This window comes from Rhinatrema bivittatum, chromosome 5 (assembly GCF_901001135.1).
Source record: "Rhinatrema bivittatum chromosome 5, aRhiBiv1.1, whole genome shotgun sequence".
Classification (NCBI taxonomy): Eukaryota; Metazoa; Chordata; class Amphibia; order Gymnophiona; family Rhinatrematidae; genus Rhinatrema; species Rhinatrema bivittatum.
In genome coordinates, this window is record NC_042619.1 from 119950709 (window position 1) to 119977791 (window position 27083).

General features: G+C 44.9%; 1 protein-coding gene across 3 annotated transcripts in view; it reads left to right on the top strand.

The window, feature by feature from the left end:
- The window catches only part of KPNA3 (karyopherin subunit alpha 3), a 276618-nt gene that overhangs the window by 84249 nt on the left and 165286 nt on the right, over window positions 1-27083 (top strand). For all 3 annotated transcript variants that reach the window (XM_029602832.1, XM_029602829.1, XM_029602833.1), the window contains one exon: window positions 3566-3651. In XM_029602832.1, coding sequence (XP_029458692.1) covers window positions 3566-3651 — 86 coding nt within the window. The remainder of the gene's footprint in view (window positions 1-3565; window positions 3652-27083) is intronic.

The window sequence follows — 27083 nt, forward strand, 5'->3', positions numbered from 1 at the left end:
GGCACTTGTCTGAATCAGGTCTAAAGCCCTCTTCCATCAGAATGCATGTCAGTGCGGTAGCCGCCTTCCATAAAGGTGTCGGGGATGTCCCTATATCGGTACAACCCCTCGTAACACGTTTTCTTAAAGGCTTGCTCCATATCAAGCCACCTTTACGTCCTCTGGCCCCTTCTTGGGACCTTAATCTGGTTCTCAGGCAGCTCATGAAACCACCGTTCGAACCTCTTCACTCCTGTGACCTAAAATATCTCACATGGAAAGTGATTTTCCTTTTGGCTATCACTTCAGCTAGCAGGTTTAGTGAGTTACAGGCCCTAGTTACCTATCTGCGTTACACTAAACTCCTGCAGGACTGGGCGGTACTCCGCACTCACCCTATGTTTTTGCCTAAGGTAGTTTCAGAGTTTCACAATAATCAATCCATCATACTACCTATCTTCTTTCCCAGGCCCCACTCCAACCCAGGGGAACAGGTTCTGCATACCCTTGACTGTAAACAGGCTCTAGCGTTCTACCTAGACCGTACAGTTGCCCACAGTTATTCGTCTCTTTCTATCCTAACAAATTAGGGCAACCTGTGGGTAAGCAGACTCTCTCCTGGTTGGCAGACTGCATATCTTTTTGCTATCAGCAAGCAGGCATTCCTTTCCAAGACCGTGTTAAAGCGCACACTGTGAGGGCCATGACGACTTCAGTAGCACACCTACGATCGGTGCCGCTTCCTGACATTTGCAGGGCTGCCACCTGGAGTTCGCTCCACACTTTTGCAGCCCACTATTGCTTGGACAAAGCCAGAAGACAGGATTCCATCTTCGGCCAATCTGTCCTGCGTAACCTATTTCCAACTTGACATACCAACACCCTTCTGTCTGCCCGGTGGGGTTCAGGATGCCCTCTACCAAATTCCACCCCAGTTGTTGTGCCTGTTGTACACCGTTGGGTACATTTGGTGCACATTAGGACATCCTCAGCTTGGTACTCACCCATATGTGAGGACTACCATCCTGCTTGTCCTGTGAGAAAGCAAGTGTTGCTTACCTGTAACAGGTGTTCTCACAGGACAGCAGGATGTTAGTCCTCACGAAACCTGCCCGCCGCCCCGCAGTGTTGGGTTCGTAACGTTTTGTTTTATTTTTCGGCACTGCCTGTAGCTATCAAATAAGACTGAAGGGGGACCCCTGCTGGCTGCAGGGTTAGTGCCATGCTGGGCATGCCCATTAGGGGCCAGTCAAAGTTCTGGAAACTTTGACAGAAGTTTTCCGTGATTGGGCTCCATCCTGATGATGTCACCCATATGTGAGGACTAACATCCTGCTGTCCTGTGAGAACACCTGTTACAGGTAAGCAACACTTGCTGTATTTGCGGTTGCCCATCGATTTTTGTTCACATCAGCGGACAGCAGGAAAATAGAAAAATGTTGCTCCATTCTTCATAGCAAGGTCAGATCTGTTCTGTATGCTTTTCTAATCAGATGGAATACAGATCTGTTTGCTTTTCCACCACATCCATTGGTGAGAACAGTGCAGAAAGCACGCAAGGACCAGGGACATCTGATTCTCATTGCTCCAGCATGGCCCAGACAAGTATGATTCTAGTACCTAATTCAGTTGTCAGTAAGCCCTCCAATCTGCTGGGATCTGATCACATTGCTAACTCGGAGGGTCTGTTATCCAAACCCTCTCTCTACTTGATGGCATGGATGTTGAGCGCTTATTAATCTCAATACTGTCATTAATTGAGGAAGTTAAGAATATTGCATTCTTCACCAGGATGCCTTCAACTAGAAGAACTTAGTTTTAAATGAGAGTTCATCTTATGTTAAGCAAACTCCTTGTCTGTTTGCCTGCGAGCCAAAGGAGTTGCATTAAAATACTTATTCTCCCTCTCCTCCTCAGGTCTCAGTATGTCATCCTTCAGAGTGCATCTCTGTACCATAGTTCAAAGTGGATGGCAAACCATACATCTCTTAGTGCTGAAGTTCATGAAAGGCTTGTGACACGAGAACCTCGGTCGCCAAACCACTAGTGTTATCGGATCTTCATCTTGTATTTGTACAACTTATAAAACTGCTTTATGAACAGTTCTTCAGTTTCCATAAAAGTTACTCACCTAGAAAGTAGTGTTTCTAGTTGTGATTTTTGTCTGCTGGAAGAATCCGCGAGCGTCTGGCATTGCTCCATTTCTCACCATATATGCAATTTTGTACAATAGACTGGTACTTTTGCATGTGCCCCATATTACTGCTAAAAGTAGTTTCATCTGAATCAAGCCATCATGGTGTTCACATTCTTGCTAAGACTTCATGCACATGAGGGGAAAAAGATCTTACATTTGTTGAACTACAGAAGAGCCTTGACTTATATGAAAAGAACTCTATCACATAGTCAAGCTTTCCAATTTTTTTGTTTCACTATCCAAAAGACTGGGAATAGTAGTGGCCAAGTGCACATTGGCCATTGCTATTGTCCTATTGCATATTGCTTTTCTCTGGCTGGTCTCCAGATTAGACCATCAAGGCTCATTAAGTGAGTCATGGCTACCTCAGTGACTCACCTAAGAGCCATGTCCATGGAAGATATCTGCAAAGCTGCAACTTGGTTCAGTTCACACCTTTGTCCCATTACTGTCTGGACATCCGATCAAAGGGAAATTGGATTCAGACAATAGCCAGTGCTGGGCCCCAACTTTTATGGTCTGGAGTATTTATACACAGGCATTTGGGGAAAAGCACAAGACTGTTTCTATGGCCAAGTCCAAAAGCAAAGCACATTCAAGCAGCATTGTCTGATCAAGAAGGTTGTTCACCCTGTAAAAATGTTGCAGCAGTACTTTTAGTATGGGTTTGACAGTTGCTTGATTTTGATTGTAAATATTACTCCCCTTAACATAAGTCTTGTGGGTAACCAGCACGGAGCAGCAAATAACTACCATAAAAAAAACTTTCTGGGCAGACTGGATGGATCATTTGGTCTTTTTTCTGCTGTGATTTCTATGTTACTATGTTATGTTAGAAGATGTGACACTAACTTTGGGCAAGCAGTTTTGCAAAGCCTGTTCACCTAGTAGTCTGCTCTGTGTGTGGGGAAGAGTCTGGATTGCTTTTCAGTAAGTGTTCCACTGCAGTGCTCAACTTAAGATTCCCCATGTTTCATCATTAATTCAGCCCCTGCTTGTTTTCAGAGAAAGTAGACAGTAGGATGAATTAACAAACTTATTACCAGCTCACCTCCCTGGAGAATCGACTAGCTAAAATTAAGCTCTTTGATCAATGGAAGTGCTCAAGAGGCAGCACATGCACAGAGCAAAAGCTCTGAGTTAGAAGAGAGTGGTCCATTTTTGGTGCTGTTGGATAATGGCACCCACATATCCTCGCTAATTCATCCTGCTGTCTACAAAGAACCCTGTTTACAATAAGCAAACTTGCTTCTTCCTTATGTTGGTGCATAGCACTTGCCGCTGGGCTGGCCTGGACCAGGCAAGTTAATATTTTGTAGTACCTAATAGTGTTGCTTTAAGAAACAAAGCATTGACTCAATTTCATGCACTTTCTTTTAATTTTCACAGCCCTTCGTTACAGTTTGAGGCCGCTTGGGCGCTGACTAACATAGCATCAGGCACTTCTGCACAAACTCAAGCTGTTGTTCAGTCTAGTAAGTTTAATTTAAAAAATTGGAGAGATTTGAAGAGTTTAAAACTATGCACATGCAGAAGAACAAGGTTTTGGTTATTCAATAAGTAGTCTTTTGAGTTTTCTGGTGCATAAATTACCTTTTTAAATAATGTCATATGTTGAAATAGCAATGATATAAAAAATTTCTCTTCTGCTTGTTAGTCATTTGACCAGTCATCACTCAGACTGATAGCTTTTTCAGTTGTAGGCTGTAATAAAATATTTAGAGGCTTTTTTCATAAGTAATTCCTGTTTCTTTTGTAAATGAGTAGGGTGAATCTGCCACACAAGTGGCTGGTGTCATCTAGCATAGACATGGAGCATTTCTTGGAATATTGTAGAAAAGCCTAGAAAGCTTTTTTTTTTTTTTTTTTTTTTGACAAATGTGGAACTTTGTCCTGCCACTGTGCAGGGCCCCACAGCTCCTCTTAATAGTTGTCTTTTCATACTTAATTTTTTGTTTTCCAACAGGTACTGGCTCCAGTATTCCTACCCCATCTCAGTGAGGCTTATTCAACCTTGGTCTGCTCCGCCTTTTCGTCACAATTTCGTCCTTTTGATTTTAGAGCATAAGAATTGCCATACTGGCTTTGACTGAGGATCCATAAAGCCCAATATTCTCTTTCCAGCAGCCAATCCATGTCACAAGTACCTGACAAGATCCCAAACAATAGATAGAGCCCATGCTGCTAATTCCCAGAGATAAGATTAAAAAAAAAAAAAAAGTGTTAAATAAGTAGTGGTTTTCCCAAGTCTACCTGGTTAATATCAATTTATGGGTTGGTTTTTTTTTAACCCAACTACACTATCTGCCTTTACCACATCCCCGGTTAATGAATTCCAAAGCTTAATTGTGCATTGAGTGAAAAAGTTTCTGATTTGTCTTAAATTGCTACCTATCAACTTCATGGAAATTCCCCTAGTCTTTATATTTGAAAGAGTAAATAACTAATTCACATTACCTGTTCTATTCCACACATTATTTTAGACCTTTATCATATTCTCTCTCAACTGTTTCTTCAAACTGAACATCCCTAACTTCTTTAGCCTTTCCTCACAGAGGAAACATTCCATTCCCTTTATCATTTTGATCACCCTTCTCTGTACATTTTCTAGTTCAGCTATATCTTTTTGCCCTCTTAGTGGCAGAGAAGAGCCTTTTGTTTCACGTGATGCCTGACTTGCAATTAGAAGAAGTCTGTAACTGACCATCACATTGATTGTTGTACATGCTGGCTAGGCTTTAGGCATGATGTCATCTAGGGATATTGAGCACCAAAGACTGATATTACTCAACATCTTTGGTTAAACTCCAAAGACTGAAATACATTCATCTACTATTGAAGGAATCATTATCTAAAGATCTAACAGCCACATTGACTGCTAGCCATTCATTATCAAGGAGTTGTTTTGTTTTTTTACTCATGCATAAAAGGGATACCTCGACTTCAACTTTAGGCCCAAGGAGAGACGGCAGTGAGCATTGGCAGCATACTCTGAGATGGTGATAGCGGTGTTCTTGCCAAGCAGTTTTATACAGTTTTCTTTTTCTCAAAAATATGTACACGTTGAAAATCTCCCATTCTAACACTTGTATTAAATGCAGAGAGGCCATGGGTATGTTAGGTCACCAGTTTTGGTCGTACCCCTGTATTAAAGAATTCTGAGGGAAATGTCAAGGTTAACAATTGTCTGACCTGTATGTTTGTCTTGATTAGATTGTAAATTCTATTGAGCACGCATTGCCTCATGTGTTTGTGTACAGCCCTGCATACATCAAGTAGCACTATATAAATGTTTAGTAGTAGTGACCTTAGCCTCTTGCTAACTAACACAGCTGCAGTGGTATCCAAGGGTCCTTTAATTACTCAAAGGACCATGTCCTCCCCTGGCTTCAGCAGGCTTTGAGCTGGATAAGAGAATCCATGAGTTTTTCTTGGCACCTTCAGCAACTGAATGTATTGGCATGGATGATGGTACCAATGGAGCCAGTCTGAAATCTTTGCCATAGCACCAAGCAATTCGACACAGCTATTGATGCCTCAGCACAGTGATAACTTCTGAGAGGAAAGCTTCTCCTACTGCATTGATTGATCCCAAGACCAAATGTCTGCTCATATGTTCGATGTAAACCGGTGTGATAATCTTTGTCTTTAACGTCTGTATAGTAAAAAGATGTAAATAAATATCCCCTCAGGATGACTGTAGGGTCAATGTCTCCCTATACATCTAATCCACTTGCAGTTATGGAATCTGTCTGAATCCTGTGGTCTGCCTTATGGTTCTAAAGATTGACACACTAAATTGCCTATCCAGATCCCCCTCAGAGGATCTTTTCACCTTTATGTGCAAGGAATGGCAGAGGCTTTTCCTTTTTAAATGGAAAGTGAGCCCAGGGCACATCTTTTTAGCTTTTTTACATAACTCACTGCTGCTAGGGAGCTTAAAACTGTTCTGTTCACCAAATTCAGCATGTACAGAAGTAAAAGATGTAGAGGAAACTCCTGCTTACTATCCTTCCTACTGGAAAGGAGTAAGATGCTAAGTACCATGTCCAGGAGGCTCCCATATTCACTCAGTTGATACAATAGCTATAATCTGTGGTTGAATCTGCCCTGACAAAGGCTAAGAAGTCTAAGGCTCTTTAGTGCCTTCAGAGCAAGAGGCAAGGCCTTGTGGGCATTTATAATAGAACATTTTTTCAGAATGCTATGCTTGCTTCCCCTTAGCATCCTACCAGATCTTCCATTCTGCAAGGGATTTATTTATTTATTTTTAGTTTTTATATACCGAAGTTCTTGTAAAATATACAAATCAATCCGGTTTACATGTAACAGAAAAACGCCAAAGGCATAAGTGGACACCCAAAGGCTTTACAAAGAACAGTTAAACAGTTAAAACAAAAGAACTCCATAAAACAATTAAGCAGTAAATCTCTCAGGGTTATACATACATGCCAAAGAGCTTTCAATAGAGCAAATAAATACATTCTCTTAATACATCTGTAGTTCAGATTTTAATGTGTGCAAGTTTAGTCCATAAGCCCCACATTCAAATTTCCTTCCTCTGTGGGTGCACTATTCTCTCTTCAAGGCCTTACCTCCCCTTCCTTCTCCTCAAGCCTTTGCAATGTGTTTTTGCCAGCCAGCTCCACAAGCATTTTCAAGACTTATAGGCAAGTAGTCCCTTGGCTGTGCTGACCTCATGCAGTTAGAGCTCAGTAAGTGCACAGTCTACTAATAAAGGATAAAACACTTCAAGGCCAATATTCAAAGAGCATTTAGCATTACTTAGCCAGATAAGTATAGATTACCCGACTAAGTGGCAGCCACTGAATATCTGGCTATGCTCAGCAAATGCCACTTAAGCTGGATAAGTCACTTATCCAGCTAAGATGATAACCAAATTACTAGTGGGAGGATCGGGGCAGCGTTACTTGGCCGGTTAACTTAGCTGGTTAAGTTAATCGGATAAGTTAGACCTGCCATAGACCTAAGTAACGACTTTTCACGGACATTCAGGAGCATAGGGATGCTAACTTGCATGGAATTTCTCCCTCCAGAGAATCAAGAGTGACTTTATTCATCTAATGAAGCAAGAAATGCTGTGTAGCACTTGAGTATTTGACCTATGACTTTCGATACATGGTGTTGGAGCCCGTAGACCCTCATAGCTGCAAGACTAGCCTCAGAAAGGATATTATGGAAAACTTTCATCACTGCAAGGCACACCAGTATCTGTTTAGAGTAAAGGTCAAGGAAGCTGATGAAATTAGTAATTGTCTGCTGTCTCTTTAACTACTTATTTGTATATTTCCAATACCAAAGACCCTTGGCAGTTTACAGCAAAACACACTTTTACTGCATAACTCAAAACAAACATGTTACATTAAAAAAAAAATTTAATACTGCAGCTCATCTAATACAGTTTAAGTAAAAGCTTGAAAAGATGTCTTAGTACAGCCTGTAAATCTGAACTCTTGAGACTGTGAATTCCAAATGCTGGTGCAGTGATCGAAAATGCATATTCTCTTGTGTCCACCAGTCTTGGTGAATCAAGGTACATCCAGCAGGGTTCTTTGCAAGGAGCACAAGGCTCTTGTCAGGTTATTTGCAGCATTGCATTGATTTCTCAGTATCTCTTTTCTGGCAGCCTGCTGGTTCACCATTTTCCTGTTTCTCACAGGACAAGCAGGATGGTTGTCCTCACAAATGGGTGACATCGAGGATGGAGCCCACCACGGAAAACTTCTGTCAAAGTTTAAACAGAACTTTGACTGGCCCCTACTCTGCATGCCCAGCAAGGCACTGACCCTGCAGCCAGCAGGGGTCTCCCTTCAGTCTTCTTTTTTCCGCGCAGCAGTTGCCACGCGGTGAAAGGAGCTCTCTAACCACGTTCCTGACAGGAATTTGGAAATTAATTTCCTAAGAAAATTTGCCCCTCAGGGGTCTCCCTTCGACAAATTTTTAGTCATCTTACGGAACCCGGTAAGTTTTTTGCCTTTTTCCATCGACTACCGTCGAATTTGGCCCTTGAGGCCTGTTGGCACTTACCGATCCCCAGCCTAAATTTTGGCTTCAGGCCATGGCAACGGGGTTCCGCCGTTGTCCGGATTGTACCCGGACTATGTCCATCACAGACCCCCACAGGGTTTGTGTGATGTGTTTGGGTAGTGAGCATGATGTCCTGACTTGCACCAAATGTGCCTTAATGACACCCAAGGGTCGCAAAGCCAGGATGGAGAAGATGGGGCTCCTCTTCCATGCACCCACCCCAACGCCATCGATAGCATCGACGTCATCGGAACCGGCACCGTCGAAGTTGTACCATCATCGTCAACCCTCCGGTGACCGTCCGCCATCGATCGCTTCTCGGCCGTCGACTCCCGTCCCTTCCCCGGATGGGCGAGGGGATCGGAAGGAAAAGCACCGCTATCGACGGCACAAATCTCGGCCTGTCGAGGATCCACAGCCATCGACCTCTGCTCAAGCCGAGCCACCGACAAAGAAGCCGCGAACAGACCGGACACCCTCCACGTCTCGTTCGCAGGCATCGAGGAAACCCTCACCCTCCCGGGGTGCGAGGGCCGTGATCCCACCGGTTACGGTGGTCCCTCCGGCCCTGCCTCAGCCTCCCTCTCCCGTCGAGCCGGGTATGGTTACCCCTGGTCTCCGGGCAGAACTGGACCGGCTGGTCCAGGAGGCCATCGAGAAAGCGATGAAGAAATTGCAACCTCCATCGGCACCGTCTCCGGCACCGGTTCCAGTGCCGCCCCCGGCACCGGCTTCGCCACCGAGGAGGGAACCGACCACCGAGCCGTTGATACAAGCGCTAGCACCGCTACTGAGCCGCATGGAGGCGCTCATGACTGCCCTTCCATCGGTGATTCCAGTGCCATCGACAACACCACCGTCTCCGACTGGATTTTCATCGGCAGGAGAAACACCGTTCCGGATTCCCCCTTCCGGGGTGGTTCCATCGGTGCCTTCTGGTATATCTCCACCGATATATCCTTCGGTTCCATCCATTCCACGCCAGGCACAGATTCCATCGACAGCACCGAAGCCATCGATGCCATTTCTGGTTCCACCTACGGCACCGATTCCACCTCGGTTTCCATCGATGCCTTTAGAGCCTCAGCCAGGTCCATCAGGGTTACAAACCCCACTTGATCCCTACGATACCTGGGGTGATGATGATGATACATCTTCTGACACGGATTTGCCTTCGCCTCCATCTCCTACAGAGAGTAGAAAAAGATCTCCTCCTGAGGATCTATCTTTCATTAATTTTGTGAAAGAGATGTCAGAAGTTGTACCTTTTCAACTACAATCTGAAGCTGATGACAGACACCAGATGATGGAACTCCTTCAATTTCTGGATGCTCCAAAAATCATCGCTTCCATCCCTATACACCAGGTGTTTTTGGATCTGCTCAAGAAAAACTGGGAATCTCCTTCATCAGTGTCCCCAGTTAACAAAAAAGCTGACTCCACCTACCTTGTCCGGTCAGCACCAGGTTTCCAAAAACCTCAACTGGATCATCGCTCTGTTGTGGTTGAGTCCGCGCAGAAGAAGGCCAAGCGTCTTATGCCACACTCTTCTACCCCGCCTACCAGGGACAACAAGTTCCTAGATAGTGTTGGACGGAAAGTCTATCATGGAGCTATGTTGATTTCACGCATAGCTTCATATCAACTTTATATGACTCAGTACAACAGAGCCATCCTTAAGCAGATGCAAGACTATGCTGACACGTTACCAGACCAATACCAACCGCAGCTTCAAGCCCTTCTTCACAAGGGATTTGAGGCAGGGAAGCACGGGATTAGGACTGCCTACGACATATTCGATGCTTCCACAAAAGTTTCAGCCACAGCCATCTCAGCCAGACGTTGGGCTTGGTTAAAATCATCCAACCTTCGCCCAGAGGTTCAGGATCGTCTTGCTGATTTACCCTGCTTAGGCGATAATTTGTTTGGAGAGCAAATTCAGCAGATTGTGGCGGAGTTGAAAGACCACCATGAGACGTTGAAACAACTCTCATCTGTCCCACCTGAGCTGACCTCCAAGCAACCGCAAAAGAAAGACTCTAAGAAGTCATTCTTTCGACCACGCCGTTATTACCCTCCATCGGCCAGGCCTCGTCCAGCTCGATCCTCTACTAGGCCTCAGCCACGTCAGCCTAGGAAACAAAGGCCTACTGTAGCCCCTCCTCCTGGGCCTGCGGCTGGCCTTTGACTCCCCTGTAGGGAACACATGCCAAACCCCTCTTCCGGACATCCCTGTAGGAGGTCGACTGTACCATTTTCTACAACCATGGTTGCAGATCACCTCAGATCAGTGGGTGCTAACAATTATCGCACAGGGTTACCACCTCAACTTCATAACTCTTCCGGCAGACTCCCCGCCTCTTCAAGCGTGGAGTCTATCCACCCATTTGACTCAATTACAACAGGAAGTATCTCTTCTTCTGCAATCAAATGCTATAGAACCCGTTCCTCCCTCTCAACGAGGCAAGGGATTCTATTCCAGATACTTCCTAATACCAAAGAAATCGGGGGGACTACGTCCCATTTTGGACCTTCGAGCCCTCAACAAATACCTTCAAAAAGAGAAGTTCAAAATGGTAACCCTAGGCACGCTGCTCCCTCTGCTACAAAGAGGGGATTGGCTGTGCTCTCTCGACCTCAAGGACGCTTATACCCACATTGCGATCACACAATCCCATCGCAAATATCTGCGGTTTCTAGTTGGCCACGACCATTATCAATACCGTGTCCTCCCTTTCGGTCTAGCTTCTGCCCCACGAGTCTTTACCAAATGTCTCGTAGTGGTAGCAGCATTCCTCAGGAAGGAAGGTGTCCACGTCTACCCATACCTGGACGATTGGCTAATCAGGGCCTCCACCCAACAGATAGCTCAATCCTCCCTAAAATTGACAATTCAAACACTCCTTTCCTTAGGGTTTCTCGTCAATTACGAGAAATCTTGCTTAGTCCCGTCTCAAACCTTATCCTTCATTGGAGCAGACTTGGACACCTTGCAGGCAAAGGCTTACCTTCCTCTTCAGAGGGTCCACACCCTAATATCCCTGGCTCGCCAGCTCCAGTCTCAGAACACTGCCACGGCTCGCCAGTTCCTCATTCTCCTAGGACACATGGCATCTTCGGTTCAAGTCACTCCCATGACCCGACTAGCCATGAGAGTAACACAATGGACTCTGCGACACCAATGGATTCAAGCTTTTCAGCCTCTGTCCTCCATAGTCACAGTTTCACAAGCGCTACGCCTGTCTTTAACCTGGTGGACGACTCAAGTCAACCTCCTTCAGGGCTTACCTTTTCTCCTACCAGATCCACAAGTAATCCTAACCACCGACGCTTCCCACATCGGTTGGGGGGCCCATGTGGACGATTTCCAAACCCAAGGGTTATGGTCACCAGAGGAAGCCGAACACCAGATAAATTTCTTGGAACTTCGAGCAATCCGCTACGCGCTCAGAACTTTCAAAGATCATCTATCCAATCAGATAATCTTAATCCAGACGGACAACCAAGTGGCCATGTGGTACATAAACAAGCAGAGAGGCACAGGCTCCTTCCTTCTGTGTCAGGAAGCTGCGCAGATTTGGGCGGAAGCCCTCTCCCACTCCATGTACCTCAGGGCCACTTACCTGCCAGGAGTAGACAATGTATTGGCAGACCAGCTGAGCCGTGTCTTCCAACCACACGAGTGGTCACTCGATCCTCTGGTAGCGACCTCTCTGTTTCACAAGTGGGGTTCTCCCCGCATAGAACTCTTTGCGTCCCCTCAGAACCACAAAGTGGACGATTACTGCTCTCTCATTCGAAGCCAGCACTCTCGGCCGAGGGACGCCTTCTCCCTCAAGTGGACGACAGGTCTGCTCTATGCATTCCCTCCACTTCCTCTTCTGTCGAGGACTCTCGTGAAGCTTCGCCAGGACGGAGGAACCATGATCCTGATAGCACCCCACTGGCCACGCCAGGTGTGGTTTCCCATACTTCAGGATCTCTCCATCCGCAGGCACATCCCTCTGGGAACGGATCCGCATCTGCTCACTCAAAGCGGCGGATGCCTCCTCCATCCCAACCTCCAAGCCTTGTCCCTGACGGCATGGATGTTGAAAGGTTAGTCCTTCAGCCTTTTAACCTTTCGGATTCGGTTTCTCGTGTCTTGATAGCTTCACGAAAGCCCTCCACCAGAAGATCCTATTCATATAAATGGAAAAGGTACACATCATGGTGCACTTCTCAGTCCCTTGATCCCCTTTCCTGTCCAATCTCTAAGTTCTTGGACTATTTATGGCATCTATCGGAATCGGGTCTTAAAACCTCTTCCATTAGGATGCATGTCAGTGCGATAGCCGCTTTCCATAAAGGTATAGAGGGTGTCCCTATTTCAGTACAACCCCTGGTAACACGCTTTCTTAAAGGCTTGCTCCATCTGAAGCCACCCTTACGTCCTCCGGCCCCATCTTGGGACCTTAATCTGGTTCTTGGTCGTCTAATGAAACCACCTTTCGAACCTCTGCACTCCTGTGAATTGAAGTATCTCACATGGAAAGTATTATTCCTGTTGGCTATCACTTCAGCTCGCAGGGTTAGTGAGTTACAGGCCTTAGTCACCTATCCGCCTTACACGAAACTCCTGCAAGACAGGGCGGTACTCCGCACTCACCCTAAATTTTTACCTAAGGTAGTTTCGGAGTTTCATATCAATCAATCCATCATACTACCTATCTTTTTTCCCAGGCCCCACTCCAACTCCGGGGAACAGACTCTGCATACCCTAGACTGCAAACGGGCTCTAGCTTTTTATCTAGACCGTACAGTTGCTCACAGGAGGAGCACTCAATTGTTTGTCTCCTTCCATCCTAACAAGTTAGGACAACCTGTGGGTAAGCAGGCTCTTTCCTCCTGGTTGGCGGACTGCATTTCTTTTTGCTATCAGCAAGCTGGCATTCCTTTTCAAGACCGTGTAAAAGCACACTCTGTGAGGGCCATGGCGACTTCAGTGGCACACCTTCGATCGGTGCCGCTTCCTGACATCTGTAAAGCTGCAACCTGGAGTTCTCTCCATACCTTTGCAGCCCACTATTGTTTGGACAAAGCTGGAAGACAGGACTCCATCTTCGGCCAATCTGTCTTGCGTAACCTTTTTCCAACATGATGTACCAACACCCTTCCACCTTCCCGGTAGGGTGCGGATGCCCTTTACCAAATTCCACCCCAGTTGTAGTGCCTGTTGCACGTCGTTGGGTGCATTTGGTGCAAGTCAGGACATCCTCAGCTCGGTACTCACCCATTTGTGAGGACAACCATCCAGCTTGTCCTGTGAGAAAGCAAATGTTGCTTACCTGATGTAACAGGTGTTCTCACAGGACAGCAGGATGTTAGTCCTCACGAAACCCGCCCGCCACCCCGCGGTGTTGGGTTTGTTTTGTTTTTACTTTCTAGGCACTGCCTGTAGCTTTGAAAATCAGACTGAAGGGAGACCCCTGCTGGCTGCAGGGTCAGTGCCTTGCTGGGCATGCCCAGTAGGGGCCAGTCAAAGTTCTGTTTAAACTTTGACAGAAGTTTTCCGTGGTGGGCTCCATCCTCGATGTCACCCATTTGTGAGGACTAACATCCTGCTGTCCTGTGAGAACACCTGTTACATCAGGTAAGCAACATTTGCTTTCTCCATCCTCTTCACTATATTAGCTTTACTCTACAAGCTGTCACGTCTCATCCGACCCCCTTTTCAGGCTGCTGCTCCTGCACCCACTCTCACCAAGTGTTCAGAATCCTTTGTGCCTACTACTAAACATTTCTGTAGCACTACGCGACATACACAGCACTGTACAAACATACAAAAAGACAGTCCCTGCTCAATAGAGCTTATGATCTAATAAGAAAAACATACAGGTCAAGAGACTTGGTTAAATGAAAGTTAATTAAGACTAAAAGCAGACAATCTGACATAAGATTTAAAAGCGGTTTCCTACAGGTTATAATGTTGGGTCTTATGAGGAGACATGTTCCCCTTTACATTTGTTTGTCAGTAACTAAGTTGGTGGTCTCATCCACGCAACCATAAAAACTCCAAAGCCCATTCTGCAACTTAGTCAAAAGCAGAGAGCTTTTTAACAGACTCCAGAGAATATAGCCAGAAATAAGTCTTCATGCTGAAAATTTGTACTTTGGAGGAAGACAGGTTTTATGCAAACTGTTGGCCATTTGGGTTGAATATAAAGGAAGGCTACGGATTACATTTTTTTGAGAATCTCATCTAATCACCCGCTCAAGGGGTCATCTACTTTACTTTCATGCTGGGGCATGCAAAGGAGTGCTCTGCACTCCAGACAAGAATAGTTTAACCTGCCCCATTTAGAGGGTGGGGATTTTATTACAACTTTCTAGTATCCAAGAAAACTGGAGGATACTTTCCCTCTTTAAACTTCAGGACTTTGTACAAATTTCTCTTGAAAGAAAAGTTCAAAATCTCCCTGGTAACAATCATTCCCCTTATAAACAAAGGAGATAGCCTATGCTCTCTGGAAGTATCTCAGCTTTATTTATTTATTTATTTATTTAAATAATTTATATACCGGAGGTTCCTGTATAATATACATATCACCCCGGTTTACATAGAACAGTAACAATCGCTACATTTTGCGGTTTACATAGAACAGGATTAAACAACGAAGTTTTACATTGAGCAAAAAGAAGTAAACAAGTTTTAATATTGAAACAAACGTAGTAAACAAGTTTTTACTTTGAAACAAATTAATAGAAGTAGGCAAATAGTAAATACTATTAAACCATTAATAGACATGCGGTTCATAAATCAAAAAATAACATGGAGATATGTAAGTCCACATGAATATATGTATGTAGACTGTATGTAGCCAGCATGAATATGTGAATCTCTAATTGAATAATGAAGAATAAAAAAGATCTGAAAAATATCATTGTGGGAGTGAGAAGACTTTTTTCCTGTTCTTGGTTCTAGGGGAAGGCTAGTTTGAATAACCAAGTCTTAAGTTTCTTTTTAAATGTAGTGTGGCATGGTTCCAGACGCAGGTCTGGAGGGAGCGAGTTCCAAAGTGAAGGGCCCGCTGTCGACAGTGCACGTTTCCTTAGAGCGGATTTCGCCGGTTGTGTGATTAGTCTGTTCTGATAAGCGCTTCTGGTAGGTTTTACGGATGTGTGTAGTTGAATTTGAAATGTTAAGTTGAGAGGCGCGATGTTGTATAAGGCCTTATGTATCATCGCTAGAGACTTGAATTGGATCCTGTATTTAATTGGAAGCCAGTGGAGGTAGTGGAGGATTGGGGTGATATGATCTCTTTTCTTGACATTTGAGAGAATTCTTGCTGAGGCGTTCAGGACCATCTGAAGTGGTTTGGTGGTGCATGCTGGTAGGCCTAGGAGGAGAGAGTTACAGTAGTCTAATTTTGGGAGTATGATGGCTTGTAAAACCATGCGGAAGTCCCTGTATAGGAGGAGTGGTTTAAGTTTCTTTAATGTTTGCAGTTTAAAGAAACATTCTTTTGTTGTGTTGTTGACAAATTTGTTGAGATTGAGTCTGCTGTCTATGATGACTCCCAGGTCTTTAACTTGTTGCGTGATGAAGTGCCCGGTGGTGTCCGGATGTTGATTAGTGTTAGAATGTGAAGGGGGGGTATAGTTTTCCGGTGCTATAATGAGGATTTCGGTTTTGTTTTTGTTTAGGACCAAGTTGAGGCTGGTGAGTAGATTGTTGATAGCAGACAGACATTTATTCCAGTATGATATGGCTTTGTGTATGGAGTCTTCTATAGGGATGAGGATTTGAATATCATCCGCGTATAGGTAATGTCTTAGCTTAAGGTTAGTGAGTAGTTGACATAGTGGGAGCAGATAAATATTGAAAAGAGTCGGAGAGAGGGATGATCCTTGCGGTACCCCCCTCTTGGATTCGATGGTGTGGGACTCTTTGTTATTTATCTTGACCTTGTATGATCTGTTCTCCAAAAACGATTTGAACCAGTTAAAAGCTGCTCCTGAAATGCCGATGTCTATTAATCGTTGCAGGAGGTACGTGTGGTTTACGGTATCAAACGCTGATGAGAGATCCAGGAGAGCGAGGAGGCAAGGTTGGCCCTTTTCAAGGTTGAAGATGATAGTGTCTGATAAAGATGTTAGTAACGATTCGGTATTCATAGTCTTACGAAAGCCAAATTGGTTTGAGGTGAGGATATTATTTTCGTCAAGAAATTCTGTAAGTTGTTTGACAACTTTCTCCATAACTTTGGCTATCATAGGGAGGTTTGCTATGGGTCTGAAGTTAGCTGGGTCTGAAGTATCATAGGATTTTATCATAGGAAAACACCAGCTCCATTATTGTGTACTGCCTTTTTGGCTCGACTTCAGTTCCTCATGTATACTCACAACACTTGAGTCATAGTGGTGTTTCTATGCAAACTAGGGATTTGTATTTCCCTACTTGGACAGTTGACTAGTTAAAAGCACAACTCAGGCAGAGGCAAGACTTCATATGGACCACCATCCAGGTGTTGGAGTTGGTGGAAGCTGTTAAATCCCCTATCTAGCTTGATCCTGTCACTTCATTTGGAATTTCAGGCCTCTTCTAGACATAAGCAAAGGTCTAAGTCCTTGCCTACAGTGTTCAAATTAGTATCCATAGTGAAGAGAGCTTTTCAGTTAACAGACAGCCTGGAAAATGTTACTGCTGATGCCATATGACCCAACATTATGTGCTAGTCCCATGATATCTGGTAGAGCAACTCAAATGATAGCTCTTCCATGTCAGTCTAGCCATGAAATTACCCTTTCAAATTTCTCATCATTAAATTGTTTTGACAGATATCTCCAGCCAAGCCGGGGGAGCTCATACTCAAAGAGCTTCATACCCATGAGCTTGGTCTGTTTAGTGAAAATGTATTTTTATTAATTTCTCAGATAGAGATGAATGCTTCCAATAAAATTCTGATATACACACACAGTCGGGTAGCTATGTTCTGTTTTTCTGCTTGTTTAGTTGGACTTGTTCTGTGTTAAAGCTAATGGTATGAACTGGGTTTTCTCTTGTGGTGCAAAATTAAGAGCTGTTTACCTGGCAGATGTGTACTGTATCCCCACAAGTTGTCCCTGGAACAAGATGTGCTGGACAGAATATTTTTCAAGTGGGGAATACTTGAGAGCTGTTCATGATCTCACTGTACAGGAAGGTACAAACTTGCTGAATTAGGAAGAATTCAGAGGGCAGGCTGTGTTGGATGCCTTCTCCCTTTGTGTATCTTTGGATACACCTAGTAGTGAAGAGAGCAAGGAACTTTGATTCTAGTAGCTGCTTTTTTGGCTGCAACTGATCTTGGTTCTTGCTCCTTCGGGGATCCAGTCAGGTTGGGGAATTCTCCATTCCTGATTAATGCAGAGCCAAGGAATATAGTGTCATTCCATCCAATCTCTGGCTCTCAGCCTGGAGGTAGAGAGCAAAATGATTTGTTCAGTGTCTTGAGGTCCTTCTGGGGTAATATCCACTAAAATATTGTTTAAATGGAGGTGGTTTTACCATCTGGTATGAGGGTAAGTCCCTATATTGCTTTCCTTGCTCTACACAGAAATTGCTCAAGTACCTTTTTATGTCTTTCAGGTTACGGTCTCAAAACTGAGTTCATCTTAGCACAGTTGGAACTTATCACCAGTTCAATTTATTCAGTGCTTGCCTTAGTTAAATCTCCCATTAAGCCACTTACAGTATCATGGGGCTACAACATAGTACTAAGCCTGTTGCTGAAACCCCTTTTGAGCTCTTTGATTCTTATGAACTCAAGTACATGACCTGGAAAGTCATAGTTTTGGTGGTGGTCATTTCAGTCCATAGAAACGATGAGATTTAGGCCCTTGTGGCTTACCCAGCTTATATTAAATTACATCACAATAGGGGTGGGGTTATGTATACAATCCAGACACTTGGGTAAGGTGATGTTTAAGATCGAAACCAATCAGTCATCCTATCACTTTTTTTTTACCCCCCAGGCCCCATGCTCATTAAAGTGAATGATCCCTGCAAAATTTGGATTGCAAGAGAGCTGACACCACCTACCTGGAGTGGACTAAATATAGAAGATCCAACCTACTTATTGTTCCATGTGACATTGACAGGCTTGGGCTTGCTGTAACACACATACTATTTCGAATTGGATTGAAGATTGCATCTCCTTTTTTTATGTGCAAGTAAATCTTGACTCTAGAAAGGCACATCTGGACTCTCAATATCAGAGCTGTGGCTGCCTCAGTAGCCCATCTAAGTTCGACCTCTATCAGAGATGTGCAAAGCTCAGATATGAACTTCTGTCCACACTTTTATTTTTCCATTATTTAGATGCAGATTCCTGTTGTAACAGATTTGGTCAGCTTGTTCTTTAGGGTCTTTAAAGAATGGAACATAAGAAATTGCCATGCTGGGTCAGACCAAGGGTCCATCAAGCCCAGCATCCTGTTTTCAACAGAGGCCAAACCAGGCCACAAGAATCTGGCAATTACCCAAACACTAAGAAGATCAATCCAACTCTTTTTTTTTTTTTTTTTTTTTTCCCTCCTAGGATCCATGCCATTGTGTTGTCTTCTCTATGAATTAAAAAAAAAATTGCTTGCCAGGAACAGGTGTACCCTTACAGTAGGGTAATCAACCATACATATACTTTCACATTCCCTTTTATAGTTGGCTTTTGTTTTACGTTCTCATGGTGCTAAGCAAGCCTCGTGGTAGTGACAAGTGTGAAGTCCCATACTTTTTCAAAGCATTTTAGGCTTTTCTACCTTTCAAGAAATTCTCCATGTTGACACTATCAGATAACATTCACACTTCTTGTTCTGTGAATAGGATAATCAGAAATATGTTAAACCAAGCCGTTAAACCTGTAAAAATGGGCTAGATTAAAAAAAAATTTTCGGTTCGTTTTTGGAAACTGCACTCTTCTACACTTCTTCTTCCTCACTCCCCCTTCCCCTTGCTCATTCACCTCGGTCATTCATCCTCCTCCCCTCTCGGTCACTCACCCCCTTCCCTCATTCTCACCTCTCCCGTCCCCTCTGTCACTATGCTATGTGACTTACTCCTTCCCCTGCGGCATGGCATGTTGGTCAGAGCTCTCGACGTTCTGGCCATCCCAACTCCCTCCCCCCTTCGGCGGCGGAGGGATGGGCTCTGGCTGTTGGCGGTCGGCTCTCTGTGCCTTGCGGCGTCAACTCAGCACATCGATGAGAGATCTGTCTTCCGCGCATGCGCGGCCCGTCGGTGAGAGCTGCTGAGCCGCTCTCTACTGCGCATTCACGGCACGTCGGTCCGGGCTCCCTTATAGGTATGATATAAGCACGTTTGGTAAATGCCATCAAAACTTTGGCAGCCTCCTTGTCTTGTGATATCACCATAAGAACATAAGACTTGCCATACTGGGTAAGGCCAAAGATCCATCAAGCCCAGTATCCTGTTTCCAACAGTGGGCAATCCAGGTCACAAGTACCTGGCAGGATCCCAAGGGGTAGACTGATTCTAAGCTGCTTATCCCAAGAAGCAGTGGATTTCTGCAACTCTTTCTTAATTAATGGACTTTTCTTCCAGGAACGTATCAAATCCTTTTTTAAATGCAGTACACTAGCTTTCACCACATCCTCTGGCAACAAATTCCAGAGTTTAAATTTCCCGTCGATAGCAGGGCTGAATTAGCCATGCTGTCATGGGATCTGTCAATCAGGTCCGGGAGGCGGAGCTTTCCCAAGCAGAGATTTAGATTTTAGCTCTCTGCGGCTGCACGTGTGTTCCCGCGCAGGAAAGTAACAGATTCTCCTCAGTCTGTTCTTTTCACGAACGGGATCACACGCGGGGCTGACTTCTCCTCAGCGTTTATTTTTTCTTAAAAATGTCAAAGTTGGTGTTTAAACCCTGTACCTGTGGCAAGATAATGTCGGTCACGGATGACCATGACTGATGTTACCGATGCCTGGGGCCAGAGCACAATTTACAAAATTGTGAATTTTGTGCCCGAATGTCTCCTAGAGCCCAAAAACAGTGGGCTTACAGGATACGGGAACTGTTCACTTTTTTGGAGCCATCGGAGGCTCATTCTTCGCCTGGCCCCTCGACGACAACTGCTCCATCGCAAAAATGATTGTCGTCGTGGGATCCTCACCCCTCCAGGCTTGGAGGTAAGGACTTGCCGAGACAACATGGGCCTTCGGATCCGACAGGACCCAGAGAGCCTCAGAGATCGGCGCAGGAAACAACGGCGCTTAAATCTTCAGCGCTTACAACTTCTGTGCCCAAAGTACCTTCCGCACCCAAATTTGTCGGCGCGTAAACCTTCTGCGCCCAAAATGACATTGGCACGCACAGCGCAGACAACATCTGAGCAAAAGGCGCCAAAGACGTCTGTGCGCACGGCACCGAAGATGTCTACGTGCACATCACTAGACACTTCTGTGCGCTCGGCGCCGGAAACAACGGCGCCGAAGACTTATGTGCATAAGTCGCCATATGCGCACAACTTACAGAAAACATCAGCGCACATGGTGCCAAAGACATTGGTGCACACGACAACAAAGAAATCGAAGCATAGTGGACTACGACAGTCCAAACACCCATATCATTCGGTACCACATGGGTTAAAACGAAAACAGTCTCCGGATGTACCTCATTCCACCTCTTCAGATTCCAGTTCCACAGAGGTGAAATCAAAACGCATAAGACTATCGCCGTCAGGAAATAGAATCCACACAGGATCATCGTCACACCATCACTATAGACGATACGACACTCACATCAAAAGACTGAAAAGGCGAGGGACACATGGGAAGTGAGCCCTTCTACATCTAGGTCCTCTCACAGTGCAGACACCTTATCTCGTAGAGACATAATACAAATCACTTCCTCTGCTGCATCTACATCCTCAGATAAGTCTGTTAGTACCACAGAGGGCAGGATGGGGAGGAAGTATGATATGCCAAGTGCTTCCCCTCAAATTCCTCCGGTACAACCTAAAGTATTTGAATTACCAAAACAATCTGGTCGTTCAGTAATGCCGCCTCAAACAAGAGGCATTTTTTCAATTATCCCAGTCATTGGCAGGGTTTTATGAAACTCTTGAATCATCCTTTAAGACAGTGGTTCTCAACCTTTTTTCTGTCGGGACACCTGACAGATGGTTCTCACATGCGTGACACACTGACCCATGATCGTCACGGGGCTAGATGTAAAAGTACAGTTTGCATCCACGGGAACCCCCCTGACCCATAATAATGGATGTAAAGTAGAATTATGACATTCCCCATACAATTCACCCTACAAAAAAGATGTTCTGGTGTCATCTCAGTAACAGCAACTCAAACTCCTTCTACTTCCAGGCTCAATAGCCCTACTTATGAAAAGACAGCAGTTTAACACCAATGCATATCCTCTTGAGAAAACACAACAAATAAGACTGATAAAACTCTTACATGCTAGTAAAATATCTCATCTCGGTAACAGACACAGAACCGACCTAACATACTCCCAGGATCTGTAGTAATGCACATAAACTAATCCGCACAGTTACACCTGTATTATGGAATACACTCAAACAGGAGCAACCCTATCTATGAAAAGGCAACACTATAAATATTAAATCAGGCCCTAAAAACCAATACACCTCTTATTAGGAAAACAGAACTAGCAAGCAGCTATAGATCCCCACACAGAAATAATTGTAAAACTATACTAATAAGCAGAATAAATGTTTCTAAACAGCTATGAACAGAATAACATCCAACAATTAAAAACTCATAAAAACTATTAAAAATTCTCCAAACACCAATAAAATATTTCAAAAAAAGCAGACGCATCACATAATATTAAATAATTAAAATGGCAGTCAATCAAGAAAAATAAACTTAAAAAGCCACCATTACTTACCCCCCTCCAGCAGCTCTCCTACTCTTCCATGCAGGCAGTAGCACACAGCAGAAGCAGCAGTAGAGGCTAAGCTCTATACTCATAGTCCTCTTCCTTAATGCCCATGTCTCTCACACACACACACACACCATACCAGTCATGCCCCCATGACCAGTTTGTCTCTCACACACCAATCATCTCCCAAACAGTCTTTGACACACACACCAGTCACCTTCCTGAACAGTTTCTCTCATGCCATACACACACACAGGCTTCCCACTCCCGTGTTCTACTTACATATACAGGCTTCTCACTCTCATAATCACTTTCTCTGTCTCACACACACTCACCAGTCTCTCACTCCCATGCTTGTTCTCTCCACATGCACAGGCTTCTCATTCCCATAATCACTTTCTTTCTCTCACACACACACACACACACACACATACCAGTCACCTGATCTCTCTCATGCATACACACACACAGGCTTCCCATTTCCATGTTCTGTCTTACATATACAGGCTTCTCCCTCCCATGCTGTGTCTCACACACACCCAGGTTTCTCACTCCCATGCTCACTCTCTTCACATGCACAGGCTTCTCATTCCCATAATCACTTTCTCTGTTACACACACACACACCAGTCTCTCTCTCATTTCCATGCTTGCTCTCCACATGCACAGGCTTCTCATTCCCTGAATCACATTCTTTCTCTTACATTCACACACACCAGTCTCTTTCTCTCACACAGTCACCTTACCAACCAGTTTCTCTGTCATGCATGCACACACACACACAGACTTCCCACTCCAATGCCATCTCACATAATCAGGCTTCTCACTCCCATGCTTTCTTTCACACACATCCACCCCCCCCCCCCCAAACAGCAGGCTTCTTACGCCCATGCTTTCTCACATACCCAGATTTCTCACTTCAATGCTTTTTCTCTCTCTCACACACACATCAGTCACCTCCCTGACTAATGCCTCACACTCTCACATACACATCAGTCATCTCCTTGAGCAGTCACTTTCATTGTCTCTCACATATACACACACATCAGCTCTCTGACCAGTTTCTCTCACTCACACACATGCTCTCAATCACATGCAGGCTGGCTGCTTCTTTCTCTCACTCACTTCCTCTTCCCCGTCCCTCCCCGAGCACAAATGGTAGCTGCAGCAGCCTTCTCCAGCCCCCGCAAGCCAAGAAAGTAGAATCCCATCGGCCGCGGGAGGCTCAAGCTGCTCTCTCCCGATTACCGTCTGCTTCAATTGCTCGGGGGCCGATGCTGCAGCCGCCGCTGCTATTTTATCACGCGGCACTGCTCTTTCTCCTTCCCGCGAACCACTTCCTGTTCTGGGTCACGGGGGGGGGGGGGGGGGCAGGCGCGGGAAGAAGAAAAGGCCAGCCACAGGTGCCACAGCTTTTTTTTTTTTTTTTAGCACTGCTGCCATTCCCACTGGGCTTGAACGTGTTGATAGCCCGGCGGCAACGGCAGCAGGAGAGACTGGGAGCACGCAACACAGCAGCCGGTGCTTGGCGACACACTAGTGTGTCGCGACACACCGGTTGACAACCGCTGCTTTAAGATGTCTAACAATCTATGAGTTCCCCGGAACACAGTATACGTACCTCTAGAGAACTGTCGGTGGAACCTCCGGCATCCCCAATAGCAAAATGACCAATTTCACCAATTCAACAACATACACCTATCGATCCTCTGTCTCCGCAAACATTCCCATCGGATCCACAGGAACAACCGCACGAACCGTATTCCCCTCCAGAGGACCTGACCTACCCAAAATTTTTAGAAAAATTGGGCACAATATTACATCTGGAGGTACAAAAGGAGACAGACCCTAGATCAGAAACCTTTGGTCTCCTAAAACTTTTTGATGCTCCGGGAGAACCAACATCTCTTCCACCACAGGAACTATTACATACAGTCTTGCAGAAATCTTGGGAAACACCTTACTCTGTCAGCGGTATCAAAGAAAACATTTAAAATTTTGTATGCGGAAAACATCACCTTACCCTATGCCGCAACTACCACATGCTTCAATTGTGGTAGAATCTGCAATGCAAAGATTCAAAAAAACAAAGACGCATACCTCCTATCCACCAGGCAAAGACAACCGATATTTAGATGAGTTTGGCAGAAAGATGTACCATAACTCAATGTTGAATGCCCGCATTATGCACCATCAATTCTACATGGTACAATACCTATATGAGTGCATACAAGCCACAAAGGGTATGCTTTCCTCGGCGGTAGATCAGATACCACCACCTCTTCATGACATGGAGGAGTGTTCTAGACATCTTCTGCGGTCAATCTGTGAGGCATTTGAAACATCTTCTAGGGCGTCTGCAACAGCCATCGCAGCCCGTAGAGTGGCATGGTTACTTTCTAGTACGATACGAGAAGACTTACACGAGAAACTAACGAACTACCCGTGTACAGGAGATAACCTGTTGGAGAACGTTTTCAAGATAGTCAGTAAATTAAAAGAGGAAGCTCTAGCAGTCCAATCCTTAACATAACAACCTCACTACTTGGCCACATGTTATGTAGGATCTACTCATAGACAATCATACGCCCGTAGGCCTTTCAGATCTGATCAATCCTTTCGTACACACACGTATCCATCTTACCAGTGTCCGCCGCCGCAACAACAAAACACAACTCAACATAGGGATAAACCACGTAACCAAAGACAGACACAACAACCGGCTACTGCAGTAAAATCAACACCATCTTTTTAATAACACAGCCACCACCACTACATCAAGCACCACCAGGCAGAATTCATTCTTGCCTGGGAGAGAATAACAACCGATCAATGGGTTTTAGAGAGAATAAGACATGGCTACCAACTCCAGTTTACCACAAAACCCATACTACCTCACCTTTCCACTCTAAAGAGTCAAAGCTTCCAACCACAACTGGGGGAGGAAATTGCTTTGCTTTGCAAACAGCAGGCCATTCGGATTTTTCCGAAAACCCAACAGGCGGGGTTTTATTCCCTATACTTCCTCATACCCAAAAAGTCGGGTGGCCTTCGCCCCATATTACATCTCCGGGAATTGAATAAATTCCTAACCAAAGAGAAATTCAAGATGGTATCGTTGAAATCTATCCTACCTCTGATTCAACCAAACGACTGAATGTATTCCATCAATCTGAAGGATGCTTACACACATATTCCAATCCATCCATCCTCTTGGCGTTACCTATGCTTTCGCTATGGCCATCAACACTACCAGTACAAGGTTCTTCCCTTTGGACTATCGGCTGCACCCAGGGTTTTCACCAAATGCATGGTTGTGGTGGTGGCTCATCTCAGACAACAGGATATGACCATCTTTCCATATCTGGACGATTGGCTAATAGCCTCGACTCCGGACATCTTACTCTCTCACCTTCGGGTGATACAGTGCTTACAGGAATTGGGATTAGTGATCCATTTTCAGAAATCACATCTCCAACCAACACAAAGACTACAATTTATAGGAGCAGGCCTGGACACTGTTCGCAACCGGGCATATCTCCCAACAGAAAGAATAACACAACTACGTCAATTTCTCTACTCGTTGAACAACACTCAAAGGCAGTCGGCGAGACAAATTTTGGTAGCCCTCGGCCACATGGCGGCTATTTTCACGGTTCCCAACACCAGGCTACACATGAGACGCCTGCAATGGGGACTAAAACGTCAATGGAAACACAACTGTTGACACACAAGTTATCATTGACCTCTGAGATGAAACAGGACATAACATGGTGACTTCTAAATTCCACCCTGTCCAAAGGAGCATTATTCAGTTCTCCCCCTCACAACGCAGTTTTAACCACAGATGCGTCTCGCAAGGGATGAGGAGCACATCTCGAGATTGTCCATAACCCTTGGGTTTCGTAAATCTCCAAGCAGACCCTGCAGATAAATTTATTGGAGCTCCGGGCAATTCGAAATGCATTACAAGTGTTTCAAGATCACTTAAAGGGCCGCAGAGTCATGATCTACACAGACAATCAAGTAGCAATGTTTTATATCAGTAAGCAAGGAGGGTCCGGTTCATGGTCCCTTTGCAAGGAGACCCTGACAATCTTCAAACATGCTCACCAACATTGCATACATCTGCAAGCAACTTACCTACCAGGAGTAGCAAATACAAGAGCGGACAGGCTAAGTCGCATCTTTCATCCTCACGAATGGACTCTCAATTCGGAGGTAGCCCAAGACATCTTCATTCAGTGGGGGATGCCTGCAATAGATCTCTTTGCAACAGATATCAACGCTCAAGTTCCCAAATTCTGCTCCATAAGACCAAGTCAGTTCAGGATCGCCCAGGATGCCTTTCTCATCCCGTGGACGACAGGCCTCTTGTATGCCTTTCCTCCCATACCACTCATAACAAGGACGATCCAAAAGTGCATAGCAGACAAGGCTCAACTGATACTCGTAGCTCCAGCCTGGCCACGGCAACTGTGGTACAGTTTCCTTCTCCGACTGTCCATCTCTGACCCAATTCGGTTACCAAATCGCCCAGATCTTCTCTTCAAGATCAAGGAACGCTTCTACACCCGCTACACTCATCTCTCCATTTAACAGCATGGAGATTGAGAGGCTCCTTTTAACAGAACAGGGAGTTTCCACTTCGGCACAATCCATTTTGTTAGAATCCAGGAAACTCTCAACAAGAAAAACTATAGCTATAAATGAAACGATACTCGACCTGGTGCACTTCCAAAGGTGTACCACCATTAGACTGTTCACCTGAGTTACTCATGGATTATCTACATACTGTACACAGTTGGTCTTGCAACATCATCCATTAGGGTCCATCTCAGTGCCATAGCGGCATATCACAGACCACTTAACAATATTCCTTTTTCCAATCACCCCTTACTATCTCGTTTCATCAAAGGGTTAACTCACCTTTGTCCGCCGATCTCTAAACCTCCAGTTC